The sequence below is a fragment of the Alternaria burnsii genome, assembly GCF_013036055.1.
Source record: "Alternaria burnsii strain CBS107.38 chromosome Unknown 732, whole genome shotgun sequence".
NCBI classification, from domain to species: domain Eukaryota; kingdom Fungi; phylum Ascomycota; class Dothideomycetes; order Pleosporales; family Pleosporaceae; genus Alternaria; species Alternaria burnsii.
Genome location: NW_024066113.1, coordinates 54,149 through 72,643, shown reverse-complemented (window position 1 = coordinate 72,643; position 18,495 = coordinate 54,149). Strand labels below are relative to the sequence as shown.

At 51.6% G+C, this 18,495-nt stretch overlaps 5 protein-coding genes across 5 annotated transcripts; 3 read left to right on the top strand and 2 right to left on the bottom strand.

Annotated features, from left to right (window-relative positions):
* Positions 1-10: 10 nt before the first annotated feature.
* On the top strand, positions 11-6,647 carry GT037_005479 (rap guanine nucleotide exchange factor 4; the record flags this gene model as incomplete). Its single annotated transcript, XM_038930526.1, has 13 exons — positions 11-38; positions 97-318; positions 422-688; positions 752-780; positions 883-1,392; positions 1,443-1,880; positions 1,939-2,096; positions 2,156-2,230; positions 2,295-2,381; positions 3,672-4,393; positions 4,456-4,668; positions 4,747-6,506; positions 6,564-6,647. 13 exons carry the CDS (start codon positions 11-13, stop codon positions 6,645-6,647), a joined length of 4,593 nt encoding a protein of 1,530 aa, XP_038786215.1.
* Positions 6,648-7,627: 980 nt separating this feature from the next.
* GT037_005478 (uncharacterized protein) lies at positions 7,628-8,476 on the bottom strand (the record flags this gene model as incomplete). The annotated part of the gene is made up of 2 exons (XM_038930525.1): positions 7,628-7,814; positions 7,890-8,476. The coding sequence occupies 2 exons, from the start codon at positions 8,474-8,476 to the stop codon at positions 7,628-7,630; spliced, it is 774 nt and encodes a 257-aa protein (XP_038786214.1).
* An 829-nt stretch (positions 8,477-9,305) lies between these two features.
* On the top strand, positions 9,306-10,325 carry GT037_005477 (uncharacterized protein; the record flags this gene model as incomplete). Its single annotated transcript, XM_038930524.1, has 1 exon — positions 9,306-10,325. The coding sequence occupies one exon, from the start codon at positions 9,306-9,308 to the stop codon at positions 10,323-10,325; it is 1,020 nt and encodes a 339-aa protein (XP_038786213.1).
* Positions 10,326-10,452: 127 nt separating this feature from the next.
* On the bottom strand, positions 10,453-12,873 carry GT037_005476 (uncharacterized protein; the record flags this gene model as incomplete). Its single annotated transcript, XM_038930523.1, has 3 exons — positions 10,453-10,726; positions 10,787-10,940; positions 11,505-12,873. The coding sequence occupies 3 exons, from the start codon at positions 12,871-12,873 to the stop codon at positions 10,453-10,455; spliced, it is 1,797 nt and encodes a 598-aa protein (XP_038786212.1).
* A 3,651-nt stretch (positions 12,874-16,524) lies between these two features.
* On the top strand, positions 16,525-17,447 carry GT037_005475 (uncharacterized protein; the record flags this gene model as incomplete). The annotated part of the gene is made up of 4 exons (XM_038930522.1): positions 16,525-16,567; positions 16,627-17,161; positions 17,211-17,325; positions 17,376-17,447. 4 exons carry the CDS (start codon positions 16,525-16,527, stop codon positions 17,445-17,447), a joined length of 765 nt encoding a protein of 254 aa, XP_038786211.1.
* Positions 17,448-18,495: the final 1,048 nt, after the last annotated feature.

Below are 18,495 nucleotides of genomic sequence, written 5' to 3'. Positions count from 1 at the left end.
CGCGAAAGCAATGTCGTCGTCGCCGTCGTTGTGGGGAGGTACGCGAGTATGGCAAAGGCAGTATATCCAATATCGGGGTCCGGCGGGCGTCATAAGTTAGCGTGACCTTATGTACTGATGTCAACCGTTCAGGCCAGCAGCGCTCTCTGTCTCCTCCACCAAGCGCACCCGCTTCCGTGTGGCCTCCGGCTCTGCGCCGGCGGAATGCACGCATGCAGGCCGTCGACCGACCCGCACCAGCGCGCTACCTGCCAAGTGCTCCGGTTGGCTACAGATGGTCAAGGCAATCAGGAGAGTTGTCCTTGGGTGAAGTTGAAGGTGGGGGAGGCCGTAGTCGAGTGCTTGGGTCAGCGACAAATGCGCGACTACTGAGAGGTCGACCTTCATCTTCTTCCCACTAACTACGACCCCATCTTCCCAGACAAGCCCAATCTGGCGACGCTGTTCCGCCAATCAATGCTGGCCGACGACCATTCCCTACCCGCCACGGCGGTACTGCTGTCGGCGGGTGCAACTGCCCTGTTTGCCTACGTGCTCTACGCAGTGACCTACAACGTCTACTTCCATCCGCTGGCCAAGTTTCCGGGACCGCCCCTCGCCGGCGCTACGACGTACTGGAAAGCCTACATTGAGTGTATTGCAAACCGGTCCTTTTGCCACTTCCTTGTTGAGCTGCATGCGCAGTACGGTACGTGAACTCGGTACCGGGCACATGGAAGAATGTTTAGACGCTGATGTTGTGTCGTGATAGGCGATGTTGTTCGTATTGGCCCCAACGAGGTACGTTGTGTTGTGTGTAGTGTACAAGGACTGCGAGCGATATGCAGCCACCCCACTACGCCAAACTGTGCCGCCACGTGTTTACTGACGAGACGGTTGTAGCTCCACTTTGCCAACCCAAAAGCCTACCACGACATCTACAACACCAAGAATCGCTGGGACAAGGAAGCGACACTCTATCAAAGTTTCAACGAGGACAGATCCAGTTTCGGTTTTCTCACGTATGCAGAGGCTAAGAACCGGAAAGATGTGCTTAACAAATCCTTCTCGCTGGCCGCTATCGAGAGCTCAGAGGGGCTATTGGTGAACAAGGTCAAAGAGCTCTGTGCAGCCATTGAGAAGAGGAGCAAAGATGCCAAAAGTGTTGATTTGTTCTACGCATTTCGCTGCATGAGCGTCGACGTTATAACGACATTCTGCTTCGGCAAATCCATCCATGCAGTCGACGAGCCAGACTTCAAGGCACCCATTGTCGTGGCCCTCGAGGCGGCCACACCCGTGGGTATGTACTTCAAGTACTCGGATCTGTTCAAAAACTTCATCTTGAAGTGCCCACCCAACCTCTCCAAGAAGCTTAGCCCTTTGACAGCGGGCATGATCGATCTTAACCAGGTAATTCCTCCAACTTGTTTTGCAGCCAGCGGTCCACTTATATACTGTAGTTACTCTCCGCGCAGATCAATGAACTCACCGATGACCCGGAAAAGCTCAAACTTCTTCCTCACAACATGACCATCTACCATCGGTTGATGGATCCCGAGGCCCATCGTGACAAGAAAATCCCTTCTGCTGGTAGTCTGTATGAAGAAGCCCAGGCGCTCATGTTCGGTGGCACAGATACTGTCGGAAACACCCTCATGGTAGGAGCTTTCCATCTGCTCAAGCATCCTGAGAAGATGCAGAAGCTCAAGGCCGAACTGTCAGGCGCATGGCCATTGCTCAACGAGAACGAGCCCAATGTACGCGATTTGGAAAAGCTGCCGTATTTGAGTGCTGTCATCAAGGAGTCGCTTAGGATGAGTTCGGGCGTCACGTCTGGGCTTTTAAGAATCGTGCCGAAAACTGGCGCAACCATTGCGGGACATGAGGTGCCGCCGCAGGTACGCCCACGTTGTTCTTTGTGGAGAGAGAGAGATGCGCGGGCTGATTGCATTCTAGACCATTGTATCGTGCGGTAGTACTTTCGTCCACTTCAACGCCGACATCTTCCCCAAGCCCGACGAGTTCATGCCAGAGCGCTGGCTCGACGAGTCGGCAGAGTTGGACAAGTGGCTTGTCGCTTTTTCGCGTGGCCCCCGCATGTGCTTGGGAATCAAGTGAGTCGGGCCCTAGTCGGCGTGGTATAAATTCATAAACTGACACGGGTTGTTTGTAGCCTCGCTTGGGCGGAGCTGCGTCTCGGCTTTGGTCACGTCTTCCGCAAATTCGACCTGGAGCCAAAGGGCCAACTGTAAGTTCAAGTCTACTTTCTCCATCTGAAGAACGATTTCATGTACTGTACTGACGGCGGACAGACCTGAGAAGCTGGTCTGGCGGGATGTGTTCTTGCCGCACTACCATGAGGACCATTTACAGGCGAATATGCGATCTGTAAGCGCATAGTGGGTGGATCTTAATGGTGGTTGTTTTGCTTAGGGTATGCGAGGTAGCGTCGTCGTCAAAGCACATAATATGGAGGGTTTTTTTTCGGCAGGGCGATAAGGCGTCAGTGGTCGAAATACATAATACGACGGATAATCAACCGACCGTTAATGGTGCTGCTAGCCGTCCGCTATCCGTTGTCCAGAATCTTCACACGTGTAATTGAGCGCCGATCAGTCGGAGATATCGCACCTGGGCGTAGATCCATATAGTACGAGCTAGTCACATGCCGAGGTGCAAAGGGAAGGTGCTGGAGTGTGCGCGTTCCTCCTTGGGACAGGGCTTTCTGAAAAGAGTTTGCCAGATCAGGTTTAGGAAGTTGACAGGGTGGTTGTGATGTGCCGCCCCTTATTTATCACGAAATGACAGAATGCAGGTCTGTGTGTAGGATTGCGTGTGAAGACTGTGCTGTAACGGGGGTGTTGGAGGTGTTGGAGAAAAGCGACCACGAAAGGCGACGACAGTGGTGCACGACATTGGATTGCATTAGCTGTGGCATAGCGCGTCACAATCAGAGTTGGGCGCGTCGTCCAACCACAACGCTGAGATGCAAAAGTCTGTGGCTACCCCCCGCTTGTGGGGAAGCGGACAGTCAGAGATGCAAAAGCAGCTGGCGATCATGTCGATCAAGGACGGCGGAAGTCTTGGAGCCGATGACGGTGTTGGACATGTTCAGTTGATGAAGGTTGCATATGTCAAACCACTATCGGAGCGCCAATCGGAACAGTCGACGAGGCAGCAGACGGGCCGATGATTGGCGCGAAGTCGAGATGAGGATGATTGGCGGGCCAGTCGAGATGAAGGGTGACAGGCGGGCCGCGCTGGCCGAACAGGTGCGCAGTCTTAGTGAGGATAGTGATTGTGCATTTCTCAAAAGGCATGGAGATCAGCCAAGAGGCAGCCGATTCGGGGAGGCGTGTCGTGTTGTGGAGAGTGGTGGGATGATGCACTGGGCGGGGGCTAAGCTGGTTTGACCAAGGCGCGCATCTCGCCTCCGGCGCATGTGAGCTAGACCCTGTTGGAGTTGATGGACTTGGACTTCTCCCCGCTGAAATACACACGACCTCAACGACGTGCATAACCCCATCTTGGACAGCTGCTAGGTGCCCCTTTGCTTGCCCACACCACCAACGCGTCGCGCATTCCACCCCCCTAAGGCTCGCATCCTCCAATGTCCGTATCGCGCCCGGGGCTTGTCGTGACGCCGGGTAGTCGTACAGCCCGTACATAGTTTCCCACGTACAGCACAGCATGCCCGCCACCGGGGGCAGCAGGGCCGTCCACGCACCGGCCTCGAAGCCCACACCAAAGACGACTGACAAGGGCAGCATGCGTAGAGAGAGCAGTGCGACCGCCACGACGCAGCGGCCCGGCATCAAGACGCGCGCATACTCGGCTCCCAACGTCCCCAAGAGCGACGGCCAGCCCGCCAGCGAGCTCGACCGCACAGACGAGGACAATGAGGGCGAGGAGATAGCCGACGATGCCTTCTTCCAGCGATACCACTTCCCCCAGCCCATCCTCTCCACCCAGGAAGAGGAGGGCAGCAGTGCCGAGTCGTCGTCAGACACCGAGGGGCCGCTGTCGCCCACTCACCACAAGGACCGCCAGCCATCGCAAGACGCGGCGTCGGAGCCTTCCAACAGCGACTCGGCAGCTGCCATCGTGCAGGACCTCAACATCGCCGTCATCGGCGCGCGGGGCTCAGGCAAGTCGACCTTCATCCGCCGCGCCCTCGGCCTGCCAGAAGCCACCACGACGGCCAATTGCTCGCGGCGCATGACAATCGACGGCACCCCCTACATGGTGCGCTTCCTCGAAATGGCCTTTAGCGACGTGCACGTGGGCGACCGCAGCATCATCAAATGGCCCGAGACGGTGCACGACTTTGCGACACCACGCATGCACGCCGCCGTCACCCTCTACGACGTCACAAACCACGAGAGCCTGGGCAAGGTTCCCGAAATGCTGAGTCGGTACCCCGCCATCGCGTACCACGCGCGTCTGCTGACGCGACATGCTGACCGAGTCCAGGCACACTGTCCAAGGCACAATTACCCTTTATCCTCGTAGCCTGCAAGTGCGATCAACACCCCGCCCACCGCGAGGTCGATCCGGCCGTTGTGGAGCAGAAAGCAAAGTCCTTCATTGGAGACGTGAGCGTGTTTCAGACGTCCGAGTCGTCACCGGAGACGCACCGAGGATGCCTGTCCGTCATCACTCGTGCAGCGATAGCGGCCAAGCGACGTAAGTTGTTCATTTCCTTTTGTAACACATGCAGACGTACATGTCCCTACCAGGGTGCAAGTCATTGACCCCATGCAGCCAGGTCCCAAGCGTCCATGGCGCGGCGGCGGGCCAACTCTTCCGCGGTAAAATCAATCACCCAAAAGGACCTTTGGAGCCGCAAGCACGAGCGTGCTAGCTCGGAGATCTCCATGAGGTTTCAACGGGGCTCAAGCGAGGTCAAGGGCCACCGTTATAAGCCCAGCGATGCCAACAAAACTTTTTTCAACGCCGAAGAGTCGCCCGGCTATGATTCCCAGGAATCCGATGACCAGGACTCGGACGCCGGCCAAAGCATCATGTCGGTGAAGCCGTCGGATGAAAATGGCTACACTTTTGAACAGCTCGTCGACCGACTTCTCGCCCAACCCATGTCCAAGAATGACTCCAAATTCGTCTCGGTGTTTCTGGCCTTGTATCGGAGGTTCGCCACGCCGGGGCAGCTGTTGGAGGCCATTATCAAACGCTTCGAAATCCAGAACAAGGAAAAAGAACTGCCCATGATCCGCATCATTGCACAGCTCCGCTACCTGTCTATTTTGCAACAATGGGTCGCCTACTACCCCGGTGACTTTGCCTACCCAACGACGCGTCGACTAATCCGGAGGTTCGCATCCTCGCTAGCGTTGAACCGCGAGTTCTCCGTCGCTGCAACTGAAATTCTGCGCGATCTTGAAATGGTCGCTGAAGACGACGACACCGACTGGGCATGCAGCGACCGCCAACGCCACCAGAACGAAAATATCCCGACATTCCACAACAATGTCCTCGATGAGGACTCTGATGAGGACGAGTTTTCAAAAGCGCTAGGACACATGTCGATGAGCAGTTCCACGCGAAACTCGGTGGCTCGGAGCAGCGTGACAGGCGGCGCATCGTCTATCAACGGCTCCATGGGCTCATCGCAAATCCTCCTCACACAGGTCGAAAAGAACGAACGACTGGCCCGACAACTAGAACCTAACCCCATCAAACCTCTCTCCAAGATTCAGTGGCATCAGCTCATGGGCGAATCGGACGAAGCCATCGCAAAGGAACTTACCCGGATAGACTGGATCATGTTCTCCTCGGTACGGCCACGAGACCTCGTACGCCACGTCAGTCTAAACGCCGAAGAGAAACAACGATGCAAGAACCTCGAAAATGTCACACGCATGACCGAGCACTTCAACCACGTTGCCTACCTCGTCACCAATTACATACTGCTGCGCGACAAGCCAAAGCACAGAGCTCTCATGATGGAGAAGTGGATGAAGATTGCACGACAGCTTCGAAAGCTGAACAACTACAACATGCTGGGTGCCGTCATGGCTGGCATCAACGGCACAGCAATTGGGAGGTTAGTCGCAACCCGCGAACTAGTGCCCCAGGCTACCAATCAAGATTTCTGGAAACTCGACATCCTTATGGGCCAAACGAAATCGCATTCTGCGTACCGTCTCGCCTGGGAGAATAGTTCTGGCGAGCGCATACCATATATACCTCTTCACCGCCGCGATCTCGTCTCCGCATCTGAAGGCAATTCCACCTTTGTCGGCGACAAGAAGAAGACGGATTCGGCGTTGGCCCCGCACCCTGGCGTCAGCGTCTTTGAAGGTGTTGTGGGGAAACGCGATAGTAGAGAGCCGCCTCCAAGTGGTGTTGTGGGTAAAGAGCGGATCAACTGGCGCAAGTTTGAAATTATGGGTGAAGTTATTGTCGGAGTACAAAGGGCGCAAGGGACGCCGTATCCCAACTGGCAAAGATGCGAAGAGGTGAGGAATCTGATATTGGATATCAAAATTAACAAGGATGATGAGGTGAGTTTCATCTGTTGGTGATATTGTGGTTCGGAGCAGTATATTAACGAGAAGCAGGAACTCTACGAGCGCAGTACTCATCTTGAAGCCGGCCGGGCTGATGAGAAGAGTAGGATTGCAAGATGGTTCCGAGAGCGTTAGTGCCGCCGCTTTCCCTTGTCCACCCACCCACCCATTCGAGCTTTTCTTGGCCCTGCTAGCTTTTTCTTGTTCTTCATCTTTCATGTTGAGATCAGATAAGCTAAGTGTAGGGTCCTCACACAGCCGGGCGCTTGTCGCTGCCCTCGTTGCCGTCTTTGCCGAGCCTGCCCCCGGCGCAGAATTACCAAGCGGCTGCGAGCACGACCAACTACGTGCGCATCTGAGAGAGGCGCCAACACCACGGAGCACATCGTATGGCCATCTCAAACCTTTTACACCACATCGCATCTACGCATCGCATCTACTCCACCATTCCACACACCACACTGGGCCATCTCTCATTGCGTCTTGAACACCATCTACACTACATATACCCATTTGTCCTGGAACGGGACTGGATTTCGTTATACTAGCATTTCTCATAACGACGGCCCTTGTTTTGCTTGTTTTCGTTGCGCTACTGCGCATTACGATTGTCATCGTCATCATCATCCTCATCGTCATTGATACCATCCACATCCACTTTGTGTGTTCCGGCTTTTCGTTCTCTCCCATTTGGCCTTTTTTGTTATATACGCACGATACCTCTTTTATCCGAACTGGCGTTTGATATATCGGGGATATCGGAGGGAAGGACGGGGAACTATCACACGGTTCATGTTGGGGGTAGCGGGGGGCTTCTTTCCTTTTGTTTGCGTGCGTGTGTCGATGGAGGCTTTTCCACACATATCATATAGCGCCATCTTTGGAAATGCAAAGCATATTTTTTTTTCTCACTTCTCAATACATTGGTCTTGTTATATTGTCCGTCGTCTTAAGCTTATTCGTCGCTATTTTCCCACCGGAGAGATACCAGCTTCTTTTATGTTTCCTTGGTGTTTTGTTATCTGAGAGTTTCGCTTTCTAGATTATGCGTTGGTTGTACTGTACTTGCCGCTGCCTGACTGCGGGCAGCCCCAGTCTACACCAAACAGTTACATTCACCAAGGCAACTCCCCACCATCAGGACCAAGGAACTTCCCATTCGTACTCTCCAAAGTGGCATTCTCAATCACGTTCTTGATTCCATTCGTGCTCTGCTCCACGGAGATGATGTGCGCGGACAGATCGATTCCTTGTTTTGCGAGGAGCTCGAAGCCGGCTTTCCCCATGTCTGTCGCGACCATACTAGGGTGGAGGAGGTTAGCACGTTGGAAAATCTGGGAAAGAAAACAAGATCGATGGAGACATGAGCAGACTTACCCAGGATGTTGACACCAAACCACCACCTTCTCCTCGCCTTCCTGTTCGAGCGCAAGCCACTTGAAGAGAAAGTTGCCCAACGCCTTGCTCGCTCCGTATGCCGCTAACGGCACGATGGTGCTCATGCTGGTCAGGCTGCCGCCCGCGCTGGACATGTAGATGAATTTGGGCTGGGCTTTGCTTTTCAGCAAGAGAGGAAGCACCTCTTTGTACAGCTTCAACGAGCCAAATGCATTGACGTCGATGTAGGTTTGCAGGTCGGCTGTGGTACAAGAGAGTAACGGGGGCGTTGTGCCTGCGATACCAGCGTTTGCGATTACAACATCGAGAGCGTGGATATTGTGTTCTATTGTCAACGACTGGATGCCGGTGTTGATGGATCCGGTGGATGCGAGATCGAGGGTGATGACGATGAGGTGGGAGGCTGGTGCGCGGGGAAGAGACTGGAGGGCTTTGGTGGAAGGGGTGGCAGGGTCGCGGACTGTAGCTATCACGGTTGTAGAAGGGCGAGATAGGTAAAGATTTACTAGGCCGAAGCCAATGCCACGATTTGCGCCTGTGATGAGGATTGTGAGGGGGGAAGACATTGCTAAAAGAGAAGAAAATGGCGAAGATTGAACAGAAAAGATATTAGACTGGCTGATGTGGTAATTGTTTTGAGCGTTTTGAGAACACTGGTGGAACAAGATGCGATGAAAGAAGATGCTCATCAGTTTATATGCGTGGCATATTAGGGTAGGCAATGGACCCATCAGTACATGCGGACTTTGCCATTCCACAACCAGCACGATGTCGGCTACAAATGTTCGGCAGCCCAACACACGACGGTTGGTCATGGGAAAGTCCATGTCACGCCTCGTAAAAGTCCGCTAAGCTTTGTAGCCCACGCGGGGTTTGAGGTTAGTCTCCGCGTGCTAGCGCAGACTGTATAAGCTAGCGGACTTGAATCTACTCCACCGCTCTTCCACCAACCTCACTCACGTCGCAAACCGTTAGATCTGTCCGTGCAAGACCGCGTACGAAATTGGATCTAGTCGACTGTCTATCAAGCCAAACATCCCAATATCAGAAACGAAACGTCGTGCGGAAAGCATGTCGACCAGAGCTTCACGCCACAAGTCCTGCCTAAAATGCATCCAAACGAAACGAAAGTGTGACCGAATGCAGCCCAGATGTCGACGCTGCATTGCAAGTAACACAGAATGCCAATACATTGGGCGAAATCGCTTTCCGCAACAGCCGAGTATACAACCTGGAGAAGCAGATCACTCCTTTCCTCTCCCGACAGAGCCGATAGACGGAGCTCAACCACTAGCCAACTGGCAGCTGCAGCCATACCACACATCTTTCATGGCATCGTTACCAATTTCATATCTAGATGATACCGTTTTCGAGTTTCCCAATCATCCTTTCAACATGGGAGATATGCCGTTCGATGACACCTTCCAATTTGGCTACAGCAGTAGTAGCAATGATAGCAGCGTCGCTGTACAAATCCCCAGTACGAAGATTTGTATGGAACCTCCCGTCACACCGCTCAACACAGCGGAAGCGATGATCCGGCCTCGAGTAGAGTTTGTAGCGAAACGCCTGGCAGCTATCCCACGTCGCTTTGCTTCACAAGCTCAAACCATGTTTATACATCGAATGCATTTCCAGTATACATGTCCGAGTGCTCTACAAGATGCGATGAGTGCTTGTGCGTTGTATAGCATCAAGACTGAAGCCAATCGGGCTTTGGTCTTTGGTCACGTGCAGCACAAATGCCAGCAGCTTGTCACGAGCACGGATGCGCAATCTGCATCGAAAATCGAGCTTCTTACGGGTCTGCAGGCTTTGTTGTTGTATCAGATGATTCGCCTTTTTGATGGAGATGTTCGTCTCAGAGCCCTTGCTGAAGCCGATGAATCGGTTACTTTGCAATGGGCGAATCGACTCAAGACTCTGCTACGTGACGGCGGTGCGGTAATGCGGCACAGCGCGGCTTCTTCGCCTATTACACGAGTAGGTTTTCATCATTCTCCTTCGCCTTCTTCAAGGGACATTTCGGTCGACTCGTCGGACAATTGGCTATACTGGCTCACTACCGAATCAATACGACGAACGATTATAACAACCCATGTCCTCAGCGGTATATACAATTTCCTCAAACTTGGATATGATGGTCCGACACCAGATCTTCGTGTGTCTTTTACCGCGCAAACAGCGCTGTGGGGTGCACAGAGTGAGAGCGGATGGCGCTGGGCGCGCGAGGATGCTAATGTAGAGAATCTGGAGATATGGGTCGAGCGCTGGGACGAGGCGATTATGAAGGCGAGACCGGAGGATTTGGAGGACATGGGGGTTTGTATCATGGTTATGTTGTGGGGGGTTGAGGGGGCGAGGGGGTGGTTGGGTAGGGAATTTGTGGCGAGGTTTGGGCTAGATGGGATGTAGAAACGTCATGCAACGAAGGGTATACGTGCGATAAGAACACAGTAGGGCAGATAATGCGCTGCGCAAGTTGCGTCGATTCGACCAAGCTATGCTAGTGTAGCCGCCCGCGTAAGATTTGGGTTTACTTTCACGCGACTTCGACCTCTGTTTGGCCTGTAAGTTTGCGCTTCCCATCGATCCATTTAACCTCCCAAAGTATCACATTAGACTTTGTAGTCTCCTTGCCCGACGCCTTGTCTTTGGTCCTCCACTTGCTTAGAACCGCTACCACACCATCTGGCTTCTCCTTGTTCTCCCACTGCAGTACAATGGAGAACTCGTCTTGGATCGAGATACAAGTGCTACGAACGTACTGTAGGCCTTGTTTGAATTGGTCGTAATTGTAAACTTCGTGATTGATTCTAGTAGTAGTGGTGCGTCAGACATGCTTGGCTGATCTCACGAGCTCAGTGACAACGTACTTGGTCACAAGACTTTGATCGACCTGGTCGTTGATGGCCTCGAGAGCAAGTTCATCGTTGGGCTGGATGAATAGAGTATCGTTGAGTTTGGTGACCCAGTGGCTGAGAGACTCTTGTTGTGCCGACATTTTGCGTTGCTTGGTATCGTAAGTACCTTTTCACAGTCGTGGTTTAATGGATGTACGTACGTAGATAGAGCTATCGCGAGCGGAATGTTGATGAGACTTGTCTGCTCCAGATGTCAAGCCCATTTTATACCGCTTGCTGGTTTGCCCTTCCTCATTCTTAGAATTACTCCGACTAGCGACCGCACAACTCCGCATGCATATCATCGATGGACGCTGACGGCGGACTTGCTATATCGCAAAGTTTCGGGGATCGCAGTCTGGATGACAGGGGTTGTGGGGTCCCAAGCACGCTAGCGGAGTTTCAGAGCGCTAGCGGAAATGTTGGTGACTGGCACTACTGATGTCGATGAAGCCGTCTACTCAACTGTGATCTTCATGTTGATGGGCAAATATTGATTGAGAGTCGAACTTAGTATATATCTGAATAGGCAAAAGTAACTGTTACGCTATCTGCTAACCGTGATATTACTGCGAAGTGAAGGGATCTATAGGTTTGTCTCACACGATGGTTGGTCCGTTACAAAAGCATGTACATCATATCGTTAGTCCTGCCACGGCATCTTCCACATCTAGTGCCGATGTTCTTAAACCTGATACACTGTCAACTCTCGATATCTTCCTCAGCGCAACCTCCATCAACGCATCTTGCATGCCACCAAGCAGGCTAGCCGCCTGATCCCTATCCCAATAGCTTTCGTTAAAGCAGACGCTGAGGACGAGTTGGCCCTCCCATATCCACGTGTGCACCATCATGCGCATCGTCAGGGTCTCGGCACCTAGCCAGAAGTCCTTGACTTTGACCAGTCCGTCGCCGACGTTCTTGGAGACTTGCTCATCTACTTCGCCAAGGAATGCAAAGCGCGGCTGCAATTGTCCGTCCGCCTCGCCTTTCTTGCCGTGGTTGGAACCAAGCAGCGTTTCTTCGAGGCGCTTGTGGAAGAAGGGTGACGAGGGCAAGTACGGTGCATAGCCGGCAGCATAGACGGGTGCGAGTTGAGAATAGTAGGAGTCGAAGTTGGTTTGCGGCGAGACGATGACCTCCGTAGTGATGACGCTGGTATAGCTCGTGGGCGAATTCTCAGGAGCTGCGCCTTCTGGAATCAGTGTGCGGAGGTTGGAGTGGAAAGAGGCCATGAAGCTTCGCGCTTCCTTTGTTTGTGCGAGTTTTGCAACGGAGCTGATGAGGGCGGCATGCAGAGCGATGTCAATAGCGAGAGCTGAAGTCTCGCAACTATCGAAGACGGTCCTTGTATCCCGCTTGGAAAACTTGATAAAGTGCCGTTGAGTGTATCCCGGCCTCTGCGCTTTGATAGTGGGTGTCAGTTCTAGAGCTGGCTTGTGAGGCTCTAGTGCTGCGAGACGGCTTTCGGCTTGCGCTACAAGTTCTGGTGTTTCCTCGTGCCCGATACCAAGCGTCAACTCCATGCTCGGGGTCAAATTCTTGGCACACCCCCCAAAGACTAGGTTGGGGTTCATGTTAGCCAGAGACTCAACGAGGTGGTTGAGGCAGAAGATGGCGCCGCGAGCGTCGACACGGTAGTGAGGGGACCAGATCATGACTTCGGATGTGTCGGGAAGGAAGTAGCACATCATCTGTTCGTTCCTTGGGATCCGGCCCAGCAGTTCGTCAACGGTTTTGCCCTCAGCAACGGAGAATGTTGCCGAAACCCACAAAGCGATTGAAGGTTCGTCTCCGACGCGGTAAATATATCGACCGTTGTATGGAAAAGCGGCAATCTCCGGATGGTTGTAGCGAACTTGTTTCCAAGCAGTCCGGAGGTAGCCCGCAGGATCTTTGATGTCGGGATGGAACTCGAGTTTCGCTACTGCATTCTTGGCCCAGTTGTCGCGGCCAATGGCGTTTGGAACGTTTCGGGTAAGTATGTTTATCCTCTCGAGGTATGTTTGCGCGCGCTCCCAACGGCCTGGTCGGGTCTCTTTCCAGGTAGCGTCTTCCATGATTGTTGAGTAGAGAAGGAGCAGGAGTGAAGAGAGGAAGAACTGAAAGAGATAGAGGAGAAATGGGATAACCAAACAGTCCAAGGCAGGAGTGGATACCTGCAGTCAAAAGATGTCGCCGAAGCTTGGGGTATTGTCTCACATATATAGTTAAGTGGGCCGCTACATGCGTGAAGCTCCAAGCTGGGCATGCCGAAGAAGTCCAGCCTCAGCTTCCTTTTCCGAAGCTGCCTAAACACAATACCATGCCAAAGCAGCGGTGTCATATCGGAGCATTATTCCGGAAGCGCTAGTCATGGCGAAAAGGGTTTCTCACCGTTTATACCAGGCTACCGAGTTCAGCTTGGCCCAAGACAACTTGGAAAGAGTCTTTTCCTGCAGCCACCAAATACACTCGCCCCAGGCACGACCTTTCGGTGGAAGCATCGTTCAGCGCTTATGTCCGCGGGCGTACTTCGGGCTGTGTGCCTCAAGCATTGCGTGTTCTGGACGGGTCTGGGTCGTGGTGTTTCGATATATAGCCAAGGATGCGGATCGAGGCGAACGGCCCGCTGCACGCTACATCCGTATAGCCCATCGCGTATCGCCGACGTCATAGTTGCTTTTTGTACAAATCCAAGGCTCTAAATCCATTCTTATAAGACCAAGATACTTAGCAATAATATCTAAGCATGCACCATGTTTACGTTGAAGGTCGACCAGAGTCCGATCATACTTTGATAAGTAGATCAACCTAGACGTTGTTAGCGTATCTGCTTCAAACTTTAAGCCGCTGTTAGCACTAATAAACTGGTCTTTCCGTGCGATCTGTGGAAACCAAACTTGCGCGACAGATCGTAGGTATAGGGGGGTTTGTACGCAAGGATTGTGATGATGAAGGTATTGGTAGTGCACCATTGAAGTATTACGTTCGTACATCAAGTCGGATAAGACGCAACGCGCCACGCGCCGCCTTTCAACATTGTCCTACCCCTTGTCAAAGTTTCCTGTATATGCAGTCAGGAGTGACACACAAGTGAAAGATTGTGTAAAATCGAGAGTTCGCGACAGGGTCAAATCGGGACGATATAACAGGAGTATGAGCAGGAATAGCCGTTGGGTCGGCTTGAGAGTTAGGGTACCAACTGAGTTCAACAGTCAATCTAGCGCGGGTCGATGCGGGTGGTGAGGCGTAAAATTTGACGTCATAGCGTCGAGACACAGCCTTGTCGATATAGGTGGAGGTTGTGTTTCAGGGGAGCAACTAGGCGGTCAAATCAAGTATGCGAGTAACACTAACATAGTAAGCTGAAGGACATTCACAAATACAAGCTGTTCTCGACCATGGATCGAGTGCACTGTTATGCTCACGTGAGCGATCGCGATCGTGGGACGAATTCCCTCGAATTGAATCACTCGGAACGCGTCCATATGTTTCTAGCAATGGCGAGTGACTCGAAGAGAAGTGATGAGCTATTTTGCGAGACAAAAGCAAAACAGGATTGGTGTCGATGCTCGTTGCGTCGCGCTTGTGGAGATGATCGGTGTTCTCGCTAGCTGGAGCTAAGCTCCCCGCACACGGTGCCAAGACTTCCGGATGTGGGGATGTATGCCGCGTGCCTCATTCGGCCTCAGCCGCATCGCCTCCGACTCTCTGCTTCACATAAGCATCCTTTGTGATGCCGCTCCTTCCTCACCTGCACGTCACATCAATGAGGTGCCGCTGTCGGATTGTCACACCTGGTTTTGTTTGCAAGCTACGATGAGCAAAGTGGTACCATTGCCGGATTCATGATGCATGACGACAATCATGGATAGCAACGGTACTTGAAGTTCAGTGCAGCTATCAGCTCCATCCGCCTATGACCTGCTCTTCGTTACAACCATAGTCGGATGTACTGTGCATGCCAAATAGGATTTCGTTTTGATTCTAGCACCTGTTTCGCAGATGTACTACGTGGCAGCGTGAATCTACAAAGTCCAACTTTAGGTAGCACAAAGAACGTTGAACACGAATACGAACATCCGCGCTATGTCAACGTACCAAGCGATATGCTCATTAAACGGGGAGGCCGCACGCGAATCCGATCAACCCTCAAAAGTCATTGCTTTTTACGGAATGCCTCACAGATGCCCTGCGATGCGCCCCTCGTTGCACCACTGAGAGTGGCGTCAATATTACAGGTGGGGCGAAAAACAATTTTAGAACACCAAACGACATGTAACGGCGGTCTCATCGTCTATTTTCGTCCATCCCCCGTCGCACTTCAACCAAATCCATATTTGATTCGAACAAATTGCGACTAGCAGCAGTCTAGATGCGCATGCTCACGCTCTGATTAGTCAGATCAGGCAGCCGAGCGACATTGCAAGTGAACAATCAGCTCCTTCACCAACAGCCTGCCACCGTCTAGAGCAGAAACCACACGCCTCTTTCCTACGATTTCCAAGCTTTTTGGCGGCCCACAACATGATATTGACGTCGTTCCTATAACTGCACCACCCAGCTTGTCACTGTATCCCAGATGTTGTATCATATCTTGTGCAACTCTGCTATGCCTAGGACATGCAACGCAAATGGATCGGGGTTAGGTTGTGGCAGATAAAACTTTTAAGATCCAAATTTAACTAAGACTCTCAACTTTCCCGTAAACCTCGTTTCTAAGCATATCAAGTGCAAGCGCTGTAGATTATAATCCTCGTGGTGTTACACACCCCGAAGCGCAGGATTTGAGCTTTAAAATGATACTGATAAGGCTGATCTATAAGCGCATCTCTTACTCTATACTATTGGCAGTCTAAGGCATGGTTTGCCGTATCTCCTTGAATTTGCTACCTGAATATTTGCATGCGGAATCTGTCTTGCTCCCTAATGGCAACAAGTTTCGTTTCATGATCGACCAATATAGACCTTTTGACAATGAATCTTAGCTGTATTAACCTTAGGGAAATGCTATTGCACACAACAGCGCAGTGATTACAGCTAGTCCGTAGACGAAGGGGAAAGATATCGAGTCTTGGGCGAGAGCAGCAGAATCTCTTGGACTAGGATATTGAACCCTTCTTTGGACTTTCAGGCGCGCTGGAGCGTGCTAAAGTCACTGAACAGTGAGCTGGGATCTTGGCACATTGTAGATACATGTAGAGGGCACGTGCACGGATACGGTAGCGTGTAGAACAGCTTATGTTTGCCGTAATAAACGGTTGATGACCATCTTATGTCAAACAGTGTGACTTCTATACAAGTCCTAAGATTTTCGTCCGCGATGTGCGCTGTCGAATTGCTAATTCATGGAGTAGAAGCGGACCGTGGCTACCAAATCCCTGCCAGCCTCGCTAACAAGCCCCTACTAGCGGCGTGTTAGTTCCTCCTGTCCCTTGCTAGACTTCGCGAGATTTTGTCCGGAGTCATTACCACCGCGTGTCATACAGTGTCCCCGAGACCGACCTCAGAAAGTTCCGTCGTTGGTCCTTAGACTCCGTGTTATGGCATGATTCAGACGATTCTTCTATCTCAACCTCAGGCAGCGACATGTACCCGGACAAATTACCACCAGGCGGGTGTCAAAGTTTGGCGTATATAACAAGGATGTTCTGTACATGTTTCTATGTCTATTCTGCTGTGACATCTTCACCCTTCCCTCAGCGCATTGTCCTTAGATAGATCTAAAGATGTCGTCCATAACCACTGTTCTCATCACAGGCGCAAACCGCGGTTCGTCCGAATTTTCCTTCATTGAGAACTGCTTCGAGATACTAACGTTACATCTCCAGGCATTGGCCAGGGTCTTGTAAGCGCATATCTTGGTCGCGCAAACACTACCGTTATAGCAGCAGTTCGTAATGTCGCAACTGCTGAGTGTTTGAAGTCTTTGCCAAAGTCTTCTGGTTCCCAACTTATTGTCATCGAGATCGATGTCGCATCTTTTGATTCTATCAGACGCGGTATCAAATCTCTGACAGCGGAATACGAATTGGATAGCCTTGACATAGTTATCGCCAATGCGGGCATGGTGATTAAGAGCCCTAAACTCATCGAGATGGCAACTCAAGATATCCAACGCTTCATCGATGTCAATGCGTACGGTCAGCTGGAATTGTTCAGGGCCGTGTTTCCGTTGTTGCGAAGACCGAAGAAGGCTGTCAAGGGAAAGTTTATGTACATGTTCAGTATCGTTGGGAGCTTGACGACTATGGACAATATGCTTCCAGCAGCGGCATATGGCGCAAGCAAAGCGCTCGGCAATTTCTTTGTCAAATGGCTGTCCCTTGAGCAAAAGGATGTCGTGATATGGGCCCAGCATCCCGGGTGAGTACACGTACACGCTGATCTTGTTCTTGTGCTGATCGAAATACAGTGTGGTAGCGACAGAAACGGCCAAGGCTGCAATTGAAGACATGAAATCTCAGGGTCCAGACTTAACAGCACTAGCTCTTCCAGTGGAACAAGTTTGCCAGGATTTGTTGCAATTGGTATGTAAAGCCTTTCACATACTGTACAGCTGCTAAGAAAGCGATGACAGACTGAAAATGCCACCTTGGAGACTACGCATGGAAAGTTTCTGGGACCTGATGGTGAGGAGCTGTCATGGTAGAGTTCTTGGAGAGAAAGGCACGGTTTCAATGCCAGCATAAGGTCATTCAATTCCACATCGGTAGGTAGAATCGAACAACAACTCTAGGTCCACGGATGTCAACATGATATTACTGTACTATGAAAATCACTGAAAGCCAATCCTCATACTGCAATAGGACGTAATCATGTAGATATACTGCTACTTGGCTGCCTCTACGACTAATGAGCACACTGCGCCTCAGACGAAACGGGCATAGCAAGCAGAAAGGCGCCGAAGAATACTGCCGAGACGTTCGACCGAAGTTTCGTCCATCCGTACCATGACTACATTAAAATGTCGAACTGCAGGACTTGGCATGCATGGGGGATTGTGTGATGATAGTGGCTTATCAATCCCGGGAGTGCAAACATCCGCCTGCCACGTGCCAAGCTAGTAATGGTGCCGGTGTCCGTATGTTCGTAGGCATCCAGATTGGCTAGCAGGACAAACAAGCCTGAGACATACAAAGAAAAATAATATCTATAGCGCAGGTGTCTTGCTGCTTGAATTTGAATTGTGGGAAGCACTAGAAGACGTTGTCGAGGGGTTAGATGAGGACGAGTCGACGAGTTGGGCAAAAAGCCTTTTAAGGTGGTTTCCTGTACTAGGTTGCAAGATGGGCAAGAGGTATGAATAGATGGTGTCCTGGTGCCTTGATTTGGACGGGCATAGCATTGTGAAAGAAGATGACTTTATCAAGGAGGTTCTAGACTCACTCCAAGACATGATAACTGCTTTAACTTGAGGAACGGGATAAGAACAGCAAGAGGTCAGACCGTCATGAATGGGCTTCTCATTTACAAATGTCACCTGAGTTCTCTAATCAAAGCAAGGGAAGCCTTGTCTTGCAAGTAGGCTAAAATTCCGACGTAGGGCTAGAATTCGGGTAGCTCCGATTCAAACTGGGTTCGTTCCTTACGAGAAATAGGATATCGATAGACAACGTTCAGCACAAGAGCACAATATAGAAAATGATAATGCTGGTGTTTCTAAGTGTTTGTATAGACGAAGGATCGCTGAGCGATTA